The sequence below is a fragment of the Lytechinus pictus genome, chromosome 7, assembly GCF_037042905.1.
Source record: "Lytechinus pictus isolate F3 Inbred chromosome 7, Lp3.0, whole genome shotgun sequence".
Classification (NCBI taxonomy): domain Eukaryota; kingdom Metazoa; phylum Echinodermata; class Echinoidea; order Temnopleuroida; family Toxopneustidae; genus Lytechinus; species Lytechinus pictus.
In genome coordinates, this window is record NC_087251.1 from 44,461,726 (window position 1) to 44,486,295 (window position 24,570).

The following is a 24,570-nucleotide window of genomic DNA, read 5'->3' on the forward strand; positions in this document are numbered from 1 at the left end:
TATCTTGCCAATACTTGATTTTAATTCATTGACAGAACGTATTCGCACTTTACCAAATCTAAATTTATTTGAACCTGAAATTGAAAAATCCTGAAATCTTGATTATCCTTTTTTTTACCATACTTTTTTTAGTTTTGTTACAATTGTGTTTTTCTGTTTTTATTTTGTTTTTGTTTTGTTTCATCTCCCTCTTTGGTTTTTGTATATAGGTTTTTATTTTACTTAGTTTACTTTATGATTTTTGTTATTCTTTTTATTGTTTGTATATTGCAAGGCATCTCTGAAAACCAGCCATTGGCTGATCGAAGGCTTTTTACCGTGTTTAAATAAAATAAAATAAATCACACTGTAGCCATTTTCACATACATGTCATGTACACTGCTACTGAAGTTTGCTGTTTGGTCAAGCTCACGATCCTTTGTTGAATACTTATTTGTTATTATGTTATTCTGTGAAGCAACTCTATTGTTACCTTGTATATATTAATGGATCAATGCACATTAAGCTTATTTAAAGTTTTGAATTCTAGTCATGTATAAAACTGCACGCTACATATAACATGAATTGTGTGTTTGATTATGTTTTGAGGAGAAATTTGGGATAAAGACATTCTCGAAAGAAAAAACAAACAAACAAACTTAGAAATGCTAATAAAATTGAGAAGAGATGTGAAGATAATACTTCTGAGTTCGAAATGGTTTCATTTACAGCCCACAGTTTCATAAAATCAAGGCACGATGATTTTATCAAGCATCATACTCACAACATCCACAAGGGACTGAGAAGCTCTGTTCATTAGTTTCTTCAAATAAGAGAGCTGGAAAAAAAAACAGAGAGAGAAAAATATATATATTTTTGAGGAGGATGGGTGTTGAGAGACTACACTGTATTTGGCAATATCAAAATCTTAGAAAATCCTCCAAGATAATTTCTTGCAAACACAGATAAAATCAAAATGTGAAAATCACTGTGATAAAATTTTCTCAAAATGGAAGACAATCAAGCAACTGTTTCAATAATAATTTTCTTGATATCAACATAATAAAAGTCAGTATATCCACTCTGTATAACAGACTGCTCACAGGTGACACAAAAATGGTCTCTAAAAGAAAATGATCATTATGGACATGTTGTATGTACATTACATTTAAAGAATCACATTAAAGGGGGGGGGGTTCTTCTTTTTATTTGGCAACCAGTCAATTTCACTATTTTTGCCATCATAAATATTATATTATTAACGTTTGTTTTCTTTGAAAAAAAAAGTAAATGAATAAAGTAAGATTCAAATATTTTTTTATTTTTTATTTTCTATGTCTTTTTTTAATAGGATATCTACTAGGATTTAAAGTCGAGTAGGTGTGTCTCACAATTTAAAACCTAGGATGGAGATGACAGAGAAAGAAATGAGGAAAATCACAGCTCCAATCCTACACCCGTACCGGAGTACGGGATACGTCTGTCCTGTTGATGTGAAAATCAAGGTCAGTGAAGTCTCTAAAGAAATAGTATGAAGTAGTCTACTCACCAGACACTCATAAGCACATTTGTTGGCAGTACCAGCAAACCGAAGTCCCAATACAAAGCAAGCCCCTGCTCCTATATTACAGATAGCTTGGCTGTAAACAAATTAGTTAAATGGTGGTTTACTTTCATATAGCCACATATGCATTTTCAACATTTCGTGAAATAAGTCAAGTCCATTCACTTTCATTTGTTTAGTCAATGGTAGTAACATCTTTCTCCACAATTAAAGCATGAGAAAAGAAAAAAGTAAATATAAGGAAACGGAGGTTTGACATTTTCAGCCTGCCATAATTTTAGCAGAGAGTTAATCACGGCCTAAATGGACTTCAGAATATGGTCTAAAGTTTTAGCCCATGTGGTATTAGACTTTATGAGAGATAGACCAACTGCTTGTAGATCAAGTGAGTATAATGTACAAATAATGCACGTAAGCGCGTGCATGCAGGGCCAAATAATGAACGATGAGCGAGAAGAGCCAATGGATATACCGCACCGAGGTCCGCAGGACCGAGTGCAGTATATCCATTTGGCGAGTCGGGCACAGAGTTCATTATTTGAGTCCTCGATGCACAAGAATGCGTGCATTGTTTGTTTTATGCAACCCTCTCCCTCCCTCATGTTACTGAGTTGCCCCGAATGCTGTATTAGATCTAAATTCTAGATGATTCGAGATAATTCCAGACCTCGCACTATCCTGCACTCTGACGTCAGAGTGCAGGATAGTGCATTTTGGATGCCATAGTGCAATTCGCTGAATATCATGTGATCCAATTTGGACCAATCAGATTACAGAACATTCTTGGGAGTTGTATAAACCAATATATTTACCTCAATGTCTGATATTCTATTCCCTCCTCGCCACTGCTCTCCTCTAAGTTTGCCTTGAAAGCATACTTCTTCACAATCTAGAAATTTCATGGAAATGCAGGACGGGATCAAATTATAAATTAATTGTATATCATGTATTCACAATAACATGCCTGCAGCAGTAAACGAATTGGGTTTACATAGATCTACTCTGTTTTCCAATGATTCTTAATTTTAAGGTTTGCTATGGTAGGGAAAAGCAGTTTATTAAAAATTATTAAAGGTCAAGTCCACCCCAGAAAAATTTTGATTTGAATTTATAGAGAAAAATCAAATTAGTATAACGCTGAAAATTTCATCAAAATCGGATGTAAAATAAGAAAGTTATGACATTTTAAAGTTTCGCTTATTTTTCACAAAACAGTGATATGCACAACTCAGTGACATGCAAATGGGACATTCGATGATGTCCCTCACTCACTATTTCTTTTGTTTTTTATTGTTTGAATTATACAATATTTCATTTTTACAGATGTGACAATAAGGAGCAACTTGAATGAACCATATAGTATTGAACAATGCTAATTCCACATGTTCAGGAGGAATTGATCGTTGTCTCACTTGACAATGTGGAGAAAATTAGAATATTTCACATTTCATATAATAAAATACAAAAGAAATAGTGAGTGGATGACGTCATCAGTCTCCTCATTTGCATACTGATCAGGATGTGTATATATCTGTTTTGTGAAATTAAGCGAAACTTTAAAATGTCATAACTTTCTTATTTTACATCAGATTTTGATGAAATTTTCAGTATTATGCTTGTGGGATTTTTCTCTTTTTACTCAAATCAACTTTTTGTTGGGGTGGACTTGTCCTTTAAGGATCAGTATTATTTGCATTATCAAGCATAAAGTATAAATGCTGGAAATAATTCATGTACGTAGTACATAGGAATCAGGCAGGAATGTACCATCATCAATAATGCTTTTGCATCTGGAATATGACCAGGGTAATAATTATCATCATTATCATCATTATTATAATTATTATCATGATTATCAATATTGTTATCAATAGTTATGGACTAAACCTCGTCTGCATTCAGATAAACCCGTAGGTAACTCTGAAAAAATTTCACACAATGAAGATCAGAAAAAAACAAAGATAGGTTGATATTGAAAAGCCACTTATTCTGTACATATTACGATGGTCTAACGGGGTGTTGTGAGCCAATATTTGCAATCAATTATAAATTTCTGTTGTAAATTTATATTTTTTAACATTAGCAAATAAATTTGAACTTCTCGATTAAAAAAGCAGACTAGCAATTTGGTGGATTCACAATATGGTGCGCCATCTATCGGTTAGCAGCGGACAGGCCAATTTGTAACTTTGGGGTCGACATTGCGTGCAAGCGCAGGCAGCACACAGTGCTAGCGCTTCAAAAATGAAAATCATATGGCAAGAATTCACCCAAAACGGTCTGAATTTCGCAAAGAAATACGCGGGCGAATTTCCCTCCTACCTCCTGGACCCTAATAAACAGCATATCCGGTCGAGCCGTGTCAGCAAGCGCTGAATAATCGCATGCACGCATTCACTTTAGTACTAGCACGCTCACTTCTTCCCATGATGCATTGCAAATTTCGACCTGTCCGCTGCAACCGATAGATGGCGCTCCATATTGTGAATCCACCGAATTGAGTGCAAATGTGCAACTGACTGAAGGCTTATAATTGATTACAGGATTCAAACCTTAACTTGCAATTGACGGTAATTTTTGTGCAACCCTTATTAGAATCCAGAGATACTTACAGGAGGAATATTACTATCAACCCATTCACAGGTTGGTCTGATGTCATCCCATAAAACCAGTCCTCTACTGATGGCCTACAAGAAAAAAAGAAAATAATAATTTGAGAGAAAACAAGATTAATCTTTTACCCTTCCATCATTATCTCCTTCTTTTTTTCTCTTTTCCTTTCTTCTTTTCTTTTTCCTTTCTTTTCCAATTAAGCTCATCCTTTCTTCAGCCTTTTCTTTCTTTCTTGCTTCCTTCCTCCTCTTCTTCATTTCTTTCTCATTCTCTCTCCCTCCTTTTTTTCTCATCCCCCTCCCCTGCTTTCTCTTTCTGCATATTATTATCCTCCATGTCCTCTTTTCTTTTTTCCTCTCCTACTTTCTTCTCCACCTCCCTCTCCTTCCCTTTTCCTCTTCCTTCAGTTCCTCCCCCTCCTCTCCTATCCCTTACCCATCAGTGGCTGGGTATCAGGGGCAGCTGGTGCCAAACAAAGAGCTCGGGGAAGGGGGGGTGGTGAAGGGGGTATAAAGGACAGCTAGCCAATAAGCAACTACTTCAAGGAGAGGGGAGGGGGGTGTTGCAATAATTTACAGAGAAGCAAGAAATCGTTTTTGACCATGTCTGGCAATGACGGAGATAGAGTACAAGGGGCTGTTAACCAATTAGCCACAGCCCTAATGGGGAGGAAAGAGAGAGAGAGAGGGGGGGGGGGTGTAATGAGGATGGGGGGAGGGTTTAGAGATAATCATACCCTGAGAAGCAAGAAGTCTGGTTTGACCATGTCTAACAGTGACTGGGTATCGGGGGCAGCTAGCCAATCAGCAACAGCTCTGTAAACAGATGAAAATAACGACAAAAAATCATACGAATATTATATAATAGTCCTCAGCTAAATATCCAACAAAACTATGAACCTTATTACTTCCTGAATGATGCACAATGTATCTAATACTACACCAGATAATAAGTCACCATTCTGTTCTTGTTTCTATCCGGTCAGGTGAAGTAAATGTGTTACAAGTATGAGGCGATATCTTGAATTATTTGTAACCATACCCTCTAATCATGGTGACACAGCTAAGGCTTCACTTAATATTATTAACCATATCAGGCATCTGAGCAGGGCAATTTCAATACATAATTGCTTGCTTATGACTGTGATCAAACGGTCGGTCAATAAGTTTACAATTGTTTATCCACGGACCCAATTTATTGCCCGCCCAGGAAAGTCAATGAGAAAAATGCGTAATTTCACTTCAAATTTTCTTCTTTTTTTGTAGATGTCATCTTTGTAATCTAATTTGAAGGTTTCCACAAAGAAAAATTGCAAAAGCCAATTTTTTCCTTATGTATGTCTTTGTTTTTTCATCTTTTGTTTTTCATTGTTTTTTTCAATGGAAATTATTAGACAATTTAACAACTAAATAAAACACTAAATTAATTAAGCAGACCAATTAGAACTAAAAATAATCACCCTATTATGAATTTCATCTCCCATAGACTTTGTACACAAAGTATAAGAATGAGCCATTTTCGGCATGACCTTGTCTCATAAAAAGTCACGTGACGTCGCGATGCTAAACCCGTATGTCGCGAATTTGGTCTCAAAACTTGCGCGAGACTTCACAGAAAAAAGTCATAAAATTCTGCGGCGCTATCTTTTTGCGTTTCAGAAATATCGTGTGGAGCGTCGAGGGTCCTTTTAGGGTTTAGTGACCAGATTTAAACTAACCTATTGCCTGTTTGTAGGAACATAAGACCCAGGGCAAGGGTCGCTCCGGGTGAGGTCACGTCAAGATTGACCTGATCCCCCTCTCGTATCTGATAACATGGTGATTTCTTCTCTCTGTTGTGGCCACTCTGTAGGCAAGGAAGACAAGAAAGGAAAGAAATAAAATCAACTCTGGCGATCTGGGTCCCGTCTTACAAGGCAGTGCGATTGATTTGATCAATCGCGGCAATAGAAAGCCAGCAACGTCAACATCTAAAATGCATGTTTGTTTCAAAATATTTTCTAGATGTGATGTATATTCATACATTCATTGTTTTCTTCAAACTTCAGAGTGCTTCTCTTTGTTTACAAAGGCCATTGTGCAAAATTCTAATAAACAAATTATTTGCATACAGCTGAGTTGATTGGATCAATCATAACTCTTTGCAAAACAAGGCCCTGGTGTCAGTTTCATAACAGACTTATCATGGCAATAGGGCTAAGCAGCCAATCACAATCAAGGTTTCTATGTTAGTTACAATAGTAGCAAAGTTACTATGATTATAAACCTTTATGAAACAGGCCCCTGTCCTGCTTGATACAATTATCTTTCAAGCAAGATGAGAAATGACAAAGTTCAATGTCATGTAATGGTATACTGTAGTTGCATACTCTTATCAAAGTTAACTTTATTATTTTACATAACAAGTACAGCTAGATGAAAGAATATGGGGCACGAATTAGGCATGGTTACAACAATATTTTCCTTTTTAAGATAAATAGATAAATGATATTCTAAGAATATGGCAAGTAATCCTTAATTTGTACTATTTCATATTTCCTCATGCAGGGTGCTACATAACTTTTTAGAAGCACTTATCCAGTCGGGCAAGTAAATTTTTAAATAGTTGGAATATACTCGCCCAAAAATCTATTTCACTTGCCCCAAAAAAATCCTTGAAAAAAAAAGTTTTACCTCTTCAAAAGAAAGTTTTGTGGTTTTATAAACCATTGACCTTTTTTCTCTTTTTTTGACATGAACTGATCTACCTTGTTATTGCATTTCTTTTTCCAAGGTGATTTTATCTTGCCTGCCATGACCAAAATTATGGTCAATATCATATTATATCGACCCTAATTTTGGTCATTCTATGAGAATTTTGCTTGCCCAATTCGGGCAAGTAGTTCTGGTCTTTACTTAAAAAAACTTGCCTGACTCTAACTTTTACTTGCCCCAGGCAATCGGGCAAGTGCTTATGTAGCACCCTGCTTCATGTCAGTTATATAGTTTTACCTACAATTAAATGATTACCATACTCGGCCCCCCTTCAACTAACATCAAGTAAATCAATTATCAAGTGAATCAAACGTGAATCACATTACATGTTGGACACCACGGCTTGAGCATCCTCACCAGATTTTTCTTGTGTCCACCAGCCATGTAATGATATAGCTGATCCGGTATGTTCAGGTCTGAAAGTCCCACAGCTCCACTACCACGCTGCACAATGAACAAATAAAAAAAGAAAAAGAAACTCAATATTACCATTTCCTTACCATCTTTTTAACATTAATCTTTTCACCAAAATTATCTCTTCTTTGTTTTATGATCATATACATGCCCTCGTTGTGGAACCTGGTTATATACATATATGTATTTACCTTTATAATTGTTCTCTTAAATATTTCTTTCCTCCACTTTCCTTTCTAAAGACAATTATCTGACTTCATTTAAGAAATTAAAACCAATCAACCTATCTATTATCTACATCTATCTATCTATCTATCTATCTACCTACTGATCTAAAAAAAAATAGAGAGAAGACCCTCCTGACAAATTTTGTGTATTCAATCAACCATATTCATTTTCTTGCTCAGAAGTTTGAAAAACCAGATTAAAAGATTCTTTGAATAAAACTAAAACAATAATGAGGAATAGAAATTTAGATTGAAAGGAGTAAAAAAGAGAGGTGGGGTGAGGGATGAGAGGGAATGGGGAGGAAATATGATATCGTTACAGAGAAAGAGACTGGAGAAGAGGAGAGAAGATGAGGGAAGGAAAGCATAGACAGGTGAAAATGATGAGATGATTAGACAGTAAGTGAAAAGAGGGTGGGGATAAGAAAAATATAAGATAGCTGGGGATGAGGATGGACGGTTAGAGGAAGAAATAGAGACAGAAAGAGAGGAGATGAGAAAGTCCGAGAATAAAAGGGGTTTAATACAAAATATGAGATAGTAATATAGAAAAAGACTGGGGAAAGGGAGAAAAGATGAGGGAAGGAAAACACAGACAGGCTGAAATGATTAGACAGTAAGTGAAAAGAGGGTGGAGATAAGAAAATATAAGATAGCTGGGGATGAGGATGGAAGGTAAGAGGAAGAAATAGAGACAGAGAAGAGAGAAGATGAGAAATGGAGAGTGGGGATTAATACAAAATATCAGATAGCTATAGAGAAAGATACTGGAGAAAGGGAGAGAAGGTGAGAGGAGGAAACAGAGACAGATAGGAGAAAAGTTGAGACAGAGAATGACAGAAAGAAGGGAGGGAAAGAGAGGTCGAAGGTAAGAAGGGGAGAGTGGGTGAGGGAGACAGTTCCATGACATTGCTCAGGCGACAATTGCTCCGATGGAAAATCTGCACGTTAAGCCAAACATAAAATCGAACCTCCATAAACTAATCATTATCTTTACATGATTCTGAGCCAAAAACTCTATTACAATCCTAACTCTAACCCTTTGCCCTCTGAGATATCAAGACCGGAGCAAATGTCGCAGGAGCAATTGTCGTATCACCAAGGGAGACAAATGGGGATGGGGGGGAGGGAAGAGATCATCCTTACCCCTAGTGTGACCATACCAAGGGCTAACCCGGCAGCGAGTGAGTACGATTCACGGTTGGTACAGTTACTCAGCTCGGGTCCTGGAGGACGACCTGTTAAATCAGTCAAAGAGTTACAAATGAGAAAATCATGAGAGTAGAGTTCAGGGATGAACCATCACTATCGTCGTCGTCAACTACATCATCATCATCGTCATTATCATCATCATCATCGTCATTATCATCGTCATCATCGTCAACTACATCATCGTCATCATCACCATCGTCGTCATTATCGTCGTCATCATCGTCATCACCATCATCGTCATCATCATCGTCGTCATCTTCATCATCATCATCGTCATCATCAACATCATCATCATCACCAATGTCATCATCACCATCATCGTCATCATCGTCATCATCAACATCATCATCGTCATCGTCGTCATCATCATCACCATCATCGTCATCATCATCGCCATCATCATCATCGTCATCATCGTCATCATCATGTAATATGAAACATGAAAAAATAACTCACCTATTTCCCCAAGCAGCACTTCGGCAACATGTCTGTGTGCTGTCTTCTGATAGACGAGGCCCGTTCCCAAGATGGCTGCCACCTGGACGCTGTGAGGTACGTCGAGCTCGGTGGACGTGGGAGGTAGCAAGGAACTGATGTGGATGCATAGGATCTTGGTGGTAGTGACGTCCATCGTACCTCGTCTATAAGCAAAAATAGATATTGCAATTACAGCAAATTATCAATTTTCAAATGGAGAAAACAAAAGGTTTGTCTGCAAATACTGCATTTTTTCCCCCTGTAGCAAGGAACTGATGTGAATGCACAAGACCTTGGTGGTAGTGACGTCCATCGTACCTCGTCTGAAAGCAGAAATAGATATTGCAATTACAGCAAATTATAAATTTTCAAGCGGAGAGAGAAAAAAAAGTCTGCAAATCTTGCAAGAATTTATCTCAAGACATCTACTCATAATACATCTATGTATATTATATATTATCATATAATATATTTATCATAAATTATATATTATCATATACATCTATATATATTATTATATTATCATATATTGTAAATTGTCTACAATTTCATGTATGTTTCATTTATACTACTGAATGTAATTATATATGTATTATATTTTTCTGTAGGAAATAACTGAATTCGAAATTTGAAAAACAAAACAGTTAACAATAATATTCTGTTTTATATAGTGATAATACATCAAAAAAATATCTTCAAGTGCTTTACAGATATATTTATAATCCCGGTCATCAGATCTTGGCTTGCTCCGACATAATGTATGCACTTTCTATATTGTATAAAGATATTGTGAAAATCACCAACTACACATGAGTCATCATTTCCACAAATAATAATTTTTTTTAGAATGTTAGTTATCAAAAATAATTCAGTGACTTATGTTGATGCTTACTTTGCAGCTGCAAGTCCAAGGAGAAGCCCCACACTCGTCATCTCATGACCCTGAATAAGGAGGAATAAGGAAGAAATCTCATTACTGAAATAATTACATACTGAAGTGAAAATAATAATACATAATAATACATATGATTATATGAATATCTATAGCGTCTTTTCCATTTTGATTAACCCTAACTAGGCCGGGCTTTTTTTGGCTGTTCTGTGGCCGGGGGGGGGGGGGGGGGGGGTTGATTCAACCCCCCCCTGAGATCTCGGCCGCCAACCACGTGATCGCCGCAAAAATTTGCACGGTGGTAGTGTGCGATGTTATCTACAAGGCTGTATGGTAAAATTTTCCAAAATAATGAGATTTTATTTTATATGAATTAATTATGCTAATTTATGCATAAATCATACTTTTTGCTCTAATTCACTAAATAAAGCTCCTAGAATGTTAATTTTTGGTAAAAACATTTGAAAAAAACTTCGGTTTGGAAATCATTTTCTTATGTATTTTATTGTTTTATGAATTTCTTATGTATTTCTTTGTTTTTCAACCTTGTGTTTTTCTTTGTTTTTTTCACCAGATTTATTGCACAACCTTTTTGAAGCATAATTATGCTAAAATCAATTGATTTCAGCTCTTTAAAGTAAAAATAATCATATCTTTATGAATAAGATGAGAAAACTCAATTTGCATTGACTTTGTACACAAAATCACGTTTTGGAACAATTTTTGGTCTGACATGCACTTACAAAATGTTGCGTAATTTCGGAACCGCGTACCCGGGCGTCGTAAATTTGGTCTCAAAAGATGCGCGAGACTTAAAAGTATAAACTCTGCGAGTGGCGCGGTCAAAAAATTTCGCACGGAGGAATGATCGCAGAAAATGTTGAGGGGGGGGGGTTGATTCAACCCCCCCGGCCATTTTAGGGTTAAATGCTCAAGGCGCTTAGAAGAGAGCAAAGAGAAGTACAAAAAAGGGTAAATTACAAATGAGGAAAAATGTCTGTCTTCAAACCTAGTACCTGCTGGTGAACAAATGCAATTTTAGGTTGCCCTTAAAGGATGTTGCAGAGTTCGAGATCTTCAGCTCCTGTGGTAGTGAATTCCACAGGGCTGGTCCGGCATGAGCAAAGGCTCAGTTTGTTAATAAATTCAAATTCATACTTAAATTAACATACTTTTATGATTAAATACAAATATATTTCCAATTATTTTAAAATAAAAGTTCACAATGTTGTTGAACCACTGAGTACTGAAACAGAGGGTCTTGGTTTCGAATCCCAGCCATGGCGTAATTTCCTTCGGCAAGAAATTTATCCACATTGTGCTGCACTCAACCCAGGTGAGGCAAATGGGTACCTGGCATGAATTCATTTCTTGAAATGCCACTGCTCTGTAAAAGGCTGCGGGCCTACAACCAGAGACGCATTTGGCAGTGATATGCGCTATATAAGCATGTTTGGTATTATTTTCATAACACTCAAATTCCCACATTCCAAATCATAGATAAGTACATGTAGCTCTCATCAATTTTACTGGGTTTAAAACATACTGCTATTCATCATGGCTTCATGATGTAATCATATCCAGAGATGAAAACATCAACTTGATATGATACAATACACATTAATTTAAGAATAAGCGATGTGGTCTAGTGATTATGACTCTCGCCTTTCAATCTGTTTGTCCACATGGAAATTTGTTTTGCTCACATAATAAACATTTGTAAGAAATCATTACATATTACATATATCACATGCATAGATACAAATATACAAAATTACATTAGAAAGCGACAACTACAAGGGTAATTCTCCAGGATAATGTTGATGTTTGTCCAATAAACAGATGTAAAAGTAAAGACGATAAGTAAAGAAGATGGCACGGTAGAAAAGATCAGAAAAGAAAATTCAGATGGTGAGATTATTGTAAGTGCGGATGGAGAGGGGAACGAAGGAATTTAGGAAACGTTGACAAAAACAAAAACAGAACAGAAAAAAATAGTACAAACTCTCATATCATTTCATTTTTGTCTGACTTACGGAGCAGAGGTAGTTGTGTATATTGAGTTTATCCAGGTTGGAGAGGTGGCCATTGAGACCCAAGGCCATTAGGAATCCAGCATGCTCATTGGCTAACTCGGTCGTCTGAGGTCTGTTGTATACTATCCATGCAGAGTCAATCTATATGGGAATTAAATGAACAATGTTTGATTCGATTCCATTAAATTCAATTTTTTATTTCATTTCCATTCAAACATAATGATACAAAGTAACTATAGACAGGTGTCACTGTACCTGATTATCTCCTCTGGCAATCTTAAGCCCTGCGGCAACTCCATTGTGAAACAAGGGCCAAGCATTCATGTTGGTTGGCACATCGATGTTCACAAAGTTTATGGTGTTGTTCCTGTAATAAAATTTAACAAATAATATAAAAAAAACTCATTAGTATATTAATGTTCATTCTTAAAAACAAAAAGAATGATTGAAATCAATTGCATCTATGGATAGCTAATGATGCCATAATTTGTCATCTAGAATGAGTATATCCAAGCAGAGTACCATGAGAAATATATGTTTGAATGCATCATTGATTTCACAGACATTGCTTTTTTCACTGCCAACAAAATTCCTTACAACAATGTATTTTAGAATCACTTAACTTTCCACAGTTAAGAATCATACAAATCAATTGCACCCCTTGTTTTTAAAGATTGGGCCTTAAAAATCAAAGACCATATTCATAAAGATGATATTGAATCTGTGGTTTGAACTATGATGAAGCAGATTTCATGCATTGATTATGCTAAATTCAGCTTTCATATAATGCTTTAATACATCATAATGTCTCTATGCAGTCTCCAGATATATTCCCCCAGTCATTGGATCTTGGCTAGCCTGCATACAATGTATGGACTTTCTCCACTCCCTGGGCAGCATTCCACAAAAAAAGTTTCCAAACTCAATTGCTAGGCACACTGCATAGACCTTTGTATCTTAATGGGAACCAATTTTTAAACCTGGGCGGAGAGTGGTAAAGTGTGGATTGATGCCTTGTCAAAGGACGCTAGGCCGCTGGTAGTTCACACTTGCTTACCGTGGTGGAGCCTTGCCGGTGAGGTTCAACTTTGGAATGTGAAGAGGTTCCGTGATGATAGCATTGGAAGTGCAGAGTGTGAAGATGCCCCTGCAAGAAAATATTTACACAACGCTCATAATGAGCTTCTTGGCCCGAATTCACAAAGGTGGTTTTGAAAACCATTGGTCGAACCCATGGGTTTATGCAGATTTCCTGTATAAATTATGCCTAATTTATCGCGAACAATAAAAAATGTCCAATAATGATACATGTTTTTGTCACAGTGTGCCAAATCGACACATGTTGCCATGGTTAGGTATGCTATTTAATTCATGAGTCCACTGTTTTGAAGAGTGGACTCATTAATTCAGAACAGTGGACTCGTGAATAAAATAGCGTACTAAATCATGGAAACAGACGTCAATTCGGCGCACTGTGACAAAAGTGCGCATCATTATTGCACAATTTTTTATTCTACGCGATAAATTAGGTGTAATTCATAAAGGAAATCCGCATAAACCATGGATTCAACTCATGGTTTTCAAAACCACCTTTGTGAATTTGGGCCCTTGAGGTATATAATGAGTTAGACCTTGGTCCCGTAACACGAAGGTTAGCGATTAATAACACGCTTGATCTACACGATTAATTGTACATTGTCGTCAATGCAATCAATCATAAAAAAAAGTTCTACGATGATTGCTAAGCTTTGTGTTACGGGATCCTTGTTGATGTGGCACATTCTCAATCAAGGTTTATGTAGATATACAAAGAAATAATAGAATAAGATTGCACGTTGCATATCATGTACGAGTCAGCATTTATTAAGTGCAAGCCTCATGACTTACGTTTCCACTACTGATAATCAATTTTTCTTTGAGATGATTTCAATGGAAATCGGGACTGACACAATATTGTATGCCGAAAAAAATATATGAAGGTCAAGTTGAATGTGACATGGAGAAAGAGATTGATGCTCTAACTTATTTCGTCGGTGTTCATCCGAACCATCGTATCAGTCCATTTTGGTCAAAAAAGCGATTTTGAGATTTTTGCAGAATACGAAAGTCCTATTCTATTCATAACTAAATTTCTAGGCAGCAATTAATTTTAGTTTCTGATATATGTGGGGATTTTCCCGGCGATGCCATGCAAATTGTTGATAAAAAGCGCAAATCCCATAGGAAAGGTGTACTGTAGCAAAGCAACAACTACGCGCACTAAATATGCAAATGCGCGGTCAGTCAATCCGTCATATCGACACTGCATTGACTTTGCACATGAAAAAGCGATATAACGTTTTGACTGATTGCGCGCATTGAAATCGCGGTCAGGGTTGTTGTATCTTCTATGGCTGAAACCGAAATTATAGGCATGAAGCTGTTTTGCGATATTTTCTAAGATCCTTGGTTTTGTGGAAAAATAAAGATACCAATGTCAAGCAATTTTCTTGGTCTTTCCAACCATGTATTTTTCTAGCAATCAATATGTTGTAAGGCTGGGGAACTAAGTGTGAAAACTACAGTAAGCTTTGAAGTTGATTTTCTCTGAAATGGGTGTGCACCGTTCTATGTGTGATACGACGATTCGGATGACCGCCGACGACTTAATTGCTCGGGGTGGTGTACCTGCCAACTGGAAGAGCCATTGTTCGTTGAGAGACCAGTAAGAGATGTAGCTCTTGTTCTTCGATGAACTCATGGTCACTAAATACAGAAGGGGGGTTACAAGAGAGAACATAAAGAGTCAGAAAAAAAATTCTTTAAAAAAGGTATTACTTGATGAAAATATCATAAATGTATGTAGGCATTCGATATCGGACTGCAAAATATACATGTCAATATAATTCTATTTCAGATTTAGAGACCCTTTACTGACCTCTTTTCTGATTTGTGAGTGACACAAAGGCTAGATAAAACGTTTCTTTAAAAAAAATGTATTACATGATGATGGCAAAATTGTGAATATGCATAGCATTCTATATCACACCACAAAATATAGACTTAAATATAATTCTGCTTCAGATGGTGACCTATACTGACCTTGTTTTTGGTTTCTGAGTGAGACAAAGACTAGAAAACATTTTTTTTTAAAGGTTTTAATTGTTGAAAAGATTGTAAATACATATAACATTTATTAATAGAAGACCACAACATACACATGTAAATACAATTTCACTTCAGATATAGATGACCTTTACTGACCTCATTTTTGGTTTTCTGAGTGAGAAAAAAGCTACATGAAGGAAAAAAAGTATTCATATTAATGGAAAGATTGTAAATATGCATGGGCCTAACATTAAATATCAGACCACAACATATACACGTCAATATAATTCTGCTTTCCATGATAATGACCTTTACTGACCTTGTTTCTGAATTCTGAATGTACAAGTTGATATGAAAGATTTTAAATATATGAAGCATTCAATATCAGACCATAACATATACATATAATTCTCCATCAGAGGATGATGACCTTTCCTGACCTTGTCTCTGGTTTCTGAGTGAGAGCGATGGTGACAGGCTTTGACGATTGGAGGAGACGTCTCACCTCCTGGACGCGGAGGTCGTCGGGGAACCGGAGCCGAAGGAGCTCCTGGTCCAGATGCTCCATCCCATCTCGCTCTTCTTGTTTGGTTGCCATGGTGCTGAGACCAAGCCCTTGTGAACCACAGTGCATCTGAGGGTGGGAAAAGAAATGAATCAAGTCATAAGAGGAAGGAATACTTCTCAATGCTTCCAAATTTAGTAAAAAATGATATGAATAAATTAACCCTAATAGTCCTAGGTGGCGGGGAGGAGGGGCCATCATGTCCCCCTCAACAATTTTTTGGTGGTCACACATCACTAAAGTGAGAGGTTTGCGCAATGTCGTTTCAGGACTATTTTCTTTTAAGTCCAGCAGAACTGCTGAGATGCCTGGGTAGGAGGGTACGAAAATAGGTAGCATCATGTAAGTGCATATCAGGGCCCCGTCTTACAAAGAGTTGCGATTGATCAGATCAATCACAACTATGGACGGCCAGCAACGTCAACATCAATTATGCATGTTTGTTAAAAATATTTCAAAAGATGATGTATATTCATGCATTCATTGTTTTCTTGAAAATTCACTGTGCAAAGGACATTGTGCAAATTTCCTGTAGAAAAAATTATGACACTGATGGATTTCCATATAGTTATGATTGATTGGATCAATCGTAACTCTTTGTAAGACGGGGCCCAGACCTCAAAAACATGATTTCATGTATAAATCCAATGCCCCCCCCCCCTCCTCTGCTAGGTTTAAAAATTTGGAATTGGAACTCTTAACCTTCTTCTCAACAGTCCAGGTGAGTGTTTCATAAAGCTGTTCGTAAGTTAAGAGCGACTTTAAGAACGACTGGTGATCCTTTATTGTGGTAAATGGTATATTGATTGGCGATGATTTAGCGCGTAAGAAGAGATCACTAGTCATTCTTAAAGTCGCTCATATCTTACGAACAGCTTTATGAAACGACCCCCAGGTACTCCTCCACAAGAAAGCTTTCCATAAAGGTCTTTGTGATTTTCACTGATGAATTTGCTGTATGCAAATCAATGAGATGAGGATTTTCAGTGTCTTAAAACAGTTGTGAGTAAAAGTCACTGACAAGCTCTTCAATACATGCTCTCCTGACCAACAACACTATGGAACACATTACTACACAGGATGAATGTTCTTCTTGACCTCATATCTCTCACCTTCGACCTGTGATGTTTCTTACTGGACGCTGAAAGCCACTCGACCTGGTTGGAGAGGTCCTGCCTGCAGAGGAGGTCGTACGCCCCCTTGGGCCAGCTGGAGGGCGGGGCATCCCGACTCTGAGAGATGGCCTCCATCAGGGGCAGGGCCACGCCCACAGGGAAGGAGTTGAGGGTGGCCAGGGTGTACCCCAGCTGGCTCATGTAGACCACTGTCCGCTGGGACGGAGGGAGGTCGGGGTAGCGCAGCAGGAAAGCGTTCAGGCCGTCCATGGAATTGAGATCCGATGGGAAGGCTGGCGTGGGGAAAGGAAAGGGGAGTATTCACATATAATTGATCGTATTTTCCCACTTCCAGTTTTCTGTCTTTACAATGATGATATAGTAATATGACATTCATTCACATAATTAACAATATGTATATAGAACAACATGCAACAAAGTACAATTATTAAAAATAAGGACAATAATGAAAAGGGGGGAAAAGCAGAGCATGTATGGTGCAGGTCTCCTGTAAAAAGGAATTACTTTAAATTGAGAGAATGAGAAAAAAAACAACAACACACAACAACATTTGATAATAATGGAATAAGTAATACAAAATAAATCATATGACTGTGTAAGGCCTAAATTTGTGGTGTTGTGGGCCTTTTTTATAAAAAGTAAAAAAATATATATTACAGAGAAAGGGCACCAAATATCCTCAGATGTAAGAGTAAGAATTTCTGAAAAATTAACTATTAATACTACCACAACATACTACTTTCGAGTCCTACCATCCCTTCTTCTCCTCCTAACAATATCACTATACAATACACATCAATTGTCAAGTATATTTCTTACCACTGACAGACTGTCTTCTACTGAGTCTGTGTGTGCCTGCTATGTCAGGGATACCTTCATCCTTGCAAAGCATATAAAGCTGTAGAGATATAAAATAATTAAATTATTAATTATATGAATCAGATCCATAAACTTTCAAAGTTATGATCATGGTAATTCAACAAATACCCCCAACATGGTCAAAGTTCATTGACCTTGGTCATGTGACTTGAAATTCAGGCAGGATTTTCAGTAATACTTGATTAAGCTTACATGTATGTCCAAGTTTCATTCATGAACTGTTTTGCAAATTTATTATTATAACAAGTTTTATGAAACGGGCCACGTGCATAGAAGGTTTTGACTGTACTTACAGAAACTGCCTCACTGGTTCTGGTGCAAAGACCTGACAAGACCGGGAAGGGGTCCTGTTTTGCCCCCCTGATGTAGTTGTAGAGGTACCGATGGATGCTAGGGGGTAGAGGGGTCCAGAACGTAGGAACCTGGAGATCTTTCTTCATTTCTGAATATTACATTAAGAGCAAACAATTATTTATTAATAAATATAATGATAATACAAAGGGTTTTGTCATATTTATTGACAAATATAATGATGATAACATTGGATCATACTTCTAATGATATTGATATTAATTGTACTTCTTCTGATATATGAACAATGTCATATTTTTTTATGAGCATAATAACGAGAGTAAAAGTGAATTAAGGTTTGGTCCCAGTGCACTTAAGGAGGCAGAGAGGATGTAAAACGGAAAAGAATCTTGCCATCTGTTGGAAAACGTTATATATCCGTTGTGTACTCTTTGCATACGTGTTTCATATGCTCTATATCCATTGAGCAACTGTAATTTCATTGTTCGCCCATTTGTCCATTGTCTGGAGCGGATGAAAACAAATGGCACCACCTAAAAAAATTCTTGTCCGCTGTATCCATTATGAATACGTTTTGTATCCGTCCGCCAGTGGGACCAGGCCTTTATACTTCTTATGCTATAAGATCAAAGGCTTATGTCATATTTGTTGATGGGTATGTGGTGATAACAGTGAATTAGATTTCTGATCTTATTAGACAGGGGCCGCGGAACGGTTTTCAAAGTGGGGGGCTGAGCCAAAAGTGGGGGGGGGGGGGGCTGACCATGCAAAAAATCACAATCAAATGGTCATTTTTATGTTTTTGTACACGGTTTTGGAAAGTGGGGGGGGGGGGGGGAGGCTGAAGCCCCCCCCCCCTGCTTCCGCGGCCACTGTTAGATCAAAGGTTTATGTTATTTTTGTTGATGAATATAATGGTCATAATGATAGCATACTAACGCTGAAAATCTATATCATGTTGAATGGGATAACAAAACATATTCCACGAGTTAGAGGACCATTTGTTGCACTCATCTATAATTCCTGCAATATTGACCCTTATAAGTGGAATGTCTTTGTTAGCCATAAAGAAATCCCTCCGATATAGTATAATCTTTATCTTCAGTGATCATTCTTCATTACATGGTACCATACGGCACAATAATACGCAGCAAGTTTTCTACATACGCCAGTAGTGAATTCATCAGAGTTTGGTGCATCATGCAATATGATCTGGTATTGCACAAGCAAGTTATGCAGACCAAAATATGCAGTTTTAATGCAAGGTTAAAATAGACCTATATTGGTAATAATGTCAATTAAACTGCAGGCATCAACTATCGCAGCAGCCCTTGCCAAACGATGCCAATAAATATGAGCAAAGGTAAAAATATAGAATATACTTATGAAGGATATATGAAAGAAAGATAAATAAATGAACTGAACTGAAAAACATAGATAGACAATACTTCAGGATAGTGACCCAAATCAAGAATATTCCCCCTAAAATGGCAACAATTAAATCATAATGCAATATTGTTATGTGTTTCTCTAACAAGTTATTTCATGAAATACATGTACATTAAAAGGTCCTGTTTAATAAAGACTTTATGATTATTTCTAATTCTAAAACAAATTTACTATCAGCCAATCAGATTGAAGGATTTTAGTAGCTTTAAACTGTAATTGAAAACTTGTTTTGATAAAGTTTTATGTAATGAGTTTCGGATGTTGGCGGCGAGGGTGATGGAACAGCAAGGTTTGAAGATTAAAGGACAAGTCCACCCCATCAAAAGTTTGATTAGAATAAAAAGAGAAAAATCCAACAAGCATAACACTGACAATTTCATCAAAATCGGATGTGAAATAAGAAAGTTATGACTTTTTCTCTATTTATTTAAATTAATTTTTTTTCTGGGGTGGACTTTACCTTTAACATAAGTAAAAGAAACAAAATACCTGGTGTTAAGCTTTTCTCTGGTGTTGAACTGAACAGGTTTGGGTGGTTTCTGAGATAGTAGTCTTGGTACTGACACCAATCCAACTCACTGTTTACATGGGGGAAAAAAGGGGGGAGGTAGTTGAGGGAGTAAATATAAACAAAGTAAGTTACATAGCAAATTACAAAAGAAATAAACACAATACTTGCCAACATCATCTATCTTCAATGTAGAAGTAACACTAACAGGTTGCATACACAGCTATTGACACTTTGTGCTTTTGATTGGTTAAAAATTATTTGGCAAATAAGGAAAAGGGCCATTCTTGGTCACGTGTGTGACCGAAATTATGACAAATCGTGAATTTAATTAGTTATAAATCTAAATTTTTTTTAGAGATTTAGTAATCCAAAGGTTACATGACATTAACATATTTAGTCGGCGATCATTTGAAAATATTCTTTGCTGTCTCCAATATGCAGGTTCAAGGTCAGAGGTCAAAAGAAGTGGGTCATGTGTGTGACTTCACATAAAGCATGATTTTGAGAGTTTAATTTCATTTGAAATCCTGTGAATTTCAAAATGAGATTAAACTTTCAAAATCACCATAATTGGATATCAATCTGTAAAGTTTTTCAATTTGTAACTAATATAAGTCAATAAGTCAATTTCGGTCACACACTTGACCAAGAATGGCCCACAATAGTTCTCTAAAATGTGTTTTTTTTTTCCCTTAAAAACGCTGGTCATAATCATAGATATCACTGAAACACAAGAGTCTTTTTAGTGCTTTGATAACAGAGAAACAAATGATTGAAACGATTCAGCTTAATTGCATGATTTTTGAATGGCTGGCATAAATTCTATATATTTAGTGATCAAAACATACCAATATTTAGGACGAAATAAATGAAAATGATTTACCATGCTAGATGATTGAGAACGACAACCAATTCCTTCACATCCTCCTTCGAAAACTTGTTCAATTTCAGTTCCTAAAGGGGGAAAATAAAGAATGACAAATTAGCATTATATTTCTTTCAATGTGAAAGATAGGATTGATTTCTTCAACATCTATTAATGGATACCACTATATCTAATTCATATATATGAATGAATAAATATAAATAAACAAATATATAAATAAATAAATAAATAAAGAAGAGAACATTATATCACGATAGAAATGATATTGTTAATTTATATAAATCTCTAACAGTTCATAGCATGAGACACATTTCTACATCATCAAAATCAAACTTATCGTTTATATTAAACTTTATCTTGCGCTGCACAGTGGCTGCCGGGCCCATGATCGATCAGGCAAAATTTTCGAAGTATGTTTATTTCATATTTCGAACACTAAAACATGGATATGGATAAATGAGGGCATCACCAGGATTTGTTATTGCTTGTGGTGCTGGTTTTTACGATTGATCATTCTCCTCCTCTCATAAATGATCTCCACTGGCTCCATGTTAATGATCGTATCATACATAAGACCTTAACTCTAACAATCAATCCCCAACTTACTTAGCTGATCTTCTTGCACACACACACACCACACATCCAAATACAACACACGCTCAGCCACCCATAATACTCTTGTTGTGCCTCGTACCGCTAAACAAATAATGGATAGGGCCTTTTCTACCGTTGCCCCCAAAACATGGAACTCCTTGCCGCCTTTATTAAAGACTTTCCCAACACTTTCCTCATTTAAGAAATGTCTCAAGACTTAACTGTTCTAAATTTTCTGTCTGTTCGCCATAATGTTCATAATTTTTGTAGTTATTTTTCTTATGTTTTATACTCCCTATTCGTGTTTCTGTTATTCTTTCTTTTTTTAATGTGCTTTGTATCTGATGAAAAGGCACTATACAGTGCATCCCACAAAAAACGAAACCGGGATTTATCGGTGATTTATCATAATTTAATCGCAAATACAATAGACAAATGACCTACCATTGTAAAGCTTAGAATCTCCTCTTTCATCTGAAATTCCTTAGACTATTTCTCATTCACGCATGAGTGAGCAAAAACAATTTGAATAGGGGATACCAAAAAGTCATTTGGCGGGCTGTATCTGGGTTTCAAAAAGAAAACCACATTTTTAAAAAGTTCAATATCTGCTCTTTAATTTGATACCTCAATTACAGAAAATGGTCAAGAAATAACAAAGTGCTGGTTATTTGAAATAAGGCTTGAATTTCAACAATTTCATAAAATTAAGAGGTTCTACAGGCTAGCGTTCAAACTTACTTGACACTCCGTTTTGTTGACGATCAGCCATGCATTAAGTCTTTTGTTTACCATGCGATAGCTTCTGTGGGTAACCAGTGAAAACTCGTTTATTTAATGAAATTATGGAAATACAAGCATTGTTTCGAGGGAACATAACTTTTTTACTTCTTGACCATTTTTTGTGATTAAGGTATCTAATAAAAGAGCAGATATTGAACTTTTTAGGCATGTGATTTTCTTTTTGAGTTTTTGGTATCCTTTCTTCAAATTGTTTATGCTCACTCATGCATGAATGGGGAATAATCTAAGTAATATCAGATGAAAGAGGAGATTCTAAGCTTTACACTGGTAGGTCATTTGTCTATTGTATTTGTGATTAAAGTAAGATAAATTATTGCTTAATCTCGGTTTCGTTTTTTCTGGGACGCACTGTATAAATGAAGTGTATTATTATCATTATTATACACAGTAGTCAATCAATCGTTAGGTTTTATGTTACAGGACCCTGTTTACCTCGTAAACAAGATGAAGAACAAACGCCAGCCCAGGTATTTGAGTGAAGAGAAGCGCCGAGGATTCCAGGGGTTTACGGTTAGTCGCTGGGTCGTTGGACGATTCCGTGTCCTTTGCACTGGGCGAGGGCGCCCTATCAGGGTGGCCGAATGCTGGGAAGTTATCCTTCACCTTGCTGTGGTAGTCCGAGGAAAAGAGATATTCCCAGTCCTGGCAATGGAAGGAAATTCATAACATCGGTGCTTTGATTCACACAGGTTGGTCATCATTGACAAATTGTTTTGTTCATTGAAAGTTATTTTAGCAATAGATAATAGTGCTCCTCAGTCAACGGAAACCCCAAAATTTCACTGACATTGTCAGTAACGATGAAAACATTTATAAAACAGTACCGAGGTACGGACATCAGGGGGGCGTTTCATGAAAGGACTTGTCGGACGTTTTATCCGACAAGTCCCATTTTATCCGACAGTTACCATAGTAACAGTACCTCTCAGCCAATCAACATCAGAGAAAGATGTCAGATCTGACAACTTGTCGGATGAAAATGTTGATGAAACACTCCCCCGAACTAATCCCCAAATTAATCTAAGTAAAATTAAAAAAGGCAATGCAAATTTGTTATACTTGGAATGGATAGTGAGGAGCCTAACTGCAAAAGTATGTGAGGTACATGCAGTTGCCTTGGATATTTCAACAAAATCTGTGAATCTATGAATTTACAATTGTAAATTCATCTTCAAAATCAGAAAAACTTTAAAGAATGTTGTGGCATGCTCCCCTTCCTGTACTCCCCTCTCATTATTTTATTTTGAATCGACTAATTCGAAATGTGCATAGCCCTGTCTTGTTTTATATTATTACAATACTGCATCCATTTTATGTTGCCCTGATTAAATTTTATGTAATGTGACCTTCTTGTTATGTTTATTTCACCTTTTTCATCAAAATTGATTTATAAAAAAAGAGAAAAGGTAATTTAAAACGTCAATTTCTATTTTATCATAAGGCATAGATGAAATGGTTAATGTTAGAGCCCATTGACAAAATACATATAGAATGAGGGGAAAAGGAAATAAATGCGAATAAAGATAATCTTCTAAAATCCTTGTTTTGTGCCTAACTCACCTCATCCCAGCCTGAGGGTTTATGTTTCTTGGCTGCCACTCCAGGGGAACCCGATGATTCGGTGTCCTGAAAATGATCAGAAAATATTTGACCAGCTACATTACTGGCCTAGTATACAATCTGACAGAACTTCTTCAGGGGCGCAGGTGATTTCACCCCCCCCCAAAAAAAAAAAAAAAAAAAAAAAAAAAAAATCTGAAAAATTCCCATTCACTGCAATGTTAAAAGGAAAATGAAAATACATAATTTTTGTTTGCTCTTTCCCCTACATCGCTTTCTGGAGAACATCGGGGAATATTGATTTTCATGAAACAAAATTTCAGTGATTTTCACTGGCAAGTGTTGTAAGCTACTGAAAACCCTCAAATCCTATTGGTCAAGAGTTAATTCATCAGTGAAAATCATTGATAAAACATTTCATGAAATGCTCTCCTTATGAGAGGATATGGAGGCTTGGATTACCAATTTTATTGTTAAAGACACCACAAAACCAAAATATAAGCACTGGAGTCACCTCAAGCAAAAAGAAATATGCAAGATTATTGTAGCATTTATTACAATTTTTCTAAGCACTGAATACTACTACTTCAGCTTTAATGCAGCTCCATCATCTGGAGAGT

At 36.5% G+C, this 24,570-nt stretch overlaps 1 protein-coding gene across 4 annotated transcripts in view; it reads right to left on the reverse strand.

The window, feature by feature from the left end:
• LOC129264165 (anaphase-promoting complex subunit 1-like) overlaps window positions 1–24,570 on the reverse strand; it is a 64,834-nt gene that overhangs the window by 22,738 nt on the left and 17,526 nt on the right. For all 4 annotated transcript variants that reach the window (XM_064102832.1, XM_064102834.1, XM_064102835.1 and 1 more), the window contains exons 16-37: window positions 23,951–24,016; window positions 22,823–23,032; window positions 20,990–21,060; window positions 20,085–20,173; window positions 18,128–18,276; window positions 17,775–17,853; window positions 16,932–17,227; window positions 15,695–15,888; window positions 14,835–14,912; window positions 13,225–13,314; window positions 12,423–12,534; window positions 12,168–12,308; window positions 10,132–10,181; window positions 9,219–9,403; window positions 8,697–8,788; window positions 7,267–7,353; window positions 5,874–6,001; window positions 4,893–4,971; window positions 4,156–4,230; window positions 2,356–2,432; window positions 1,529–1,619; window positions 764–817 (exon numbers count right to left, since the gene is read on the reverse strand). In XM_064102832.1, the coding sequence (XP_063958902.1) occupies window positions 764–817; window positions 1,529–1,619; window positions 2,356–2,432; window positions 4,156–4,230; window positions 4,893–4,971; window positions 5,874–6,001; window positions 7,267–7,353; window positions 8,697–8,788; window positions 9,219–9,403; window positions 10,132–10,181; window positions 12,168–12,308; window positions 12,423–12,534; window positions 13,225–13,314; window positions 14,835–14,912; window positions 15,695–15,888; window positions 16,932–17,227; window positions 17,775–17,853; window positions 18,128–18,276; window positions 20,085–20,173; window positions 20,990–21,060; window positions 22,823–23,032; window positions 23,951–24,016 (2,493 nt within the window). The remainder of the gene's footprint in view (window positions 1–763; window positions 818–1,528; window positions 1,620–2,355; window positions 2,433–4,155; window positions 4,231–4,892; window positions 4,972–5,873; window positions 6,002–7,266; window positions 7,354–8,696; window positions 8,789–9,218; window positions 9,404–10,131; window positions 10,182–12,167; window positions 12,309–12,422; window positions 12,535–13,224; window positions 13,315–14,834; window positions 14,913–15,694; window positions 15,889–16,931; window positions 17,228–17,774; window positions 17,854–18,127; window positions 18,277–20,084; window positions 20,174–20,989; window positions 21,061–22,822; window positions 23,033–23,950; window positions 24,017–24,570) is intronic.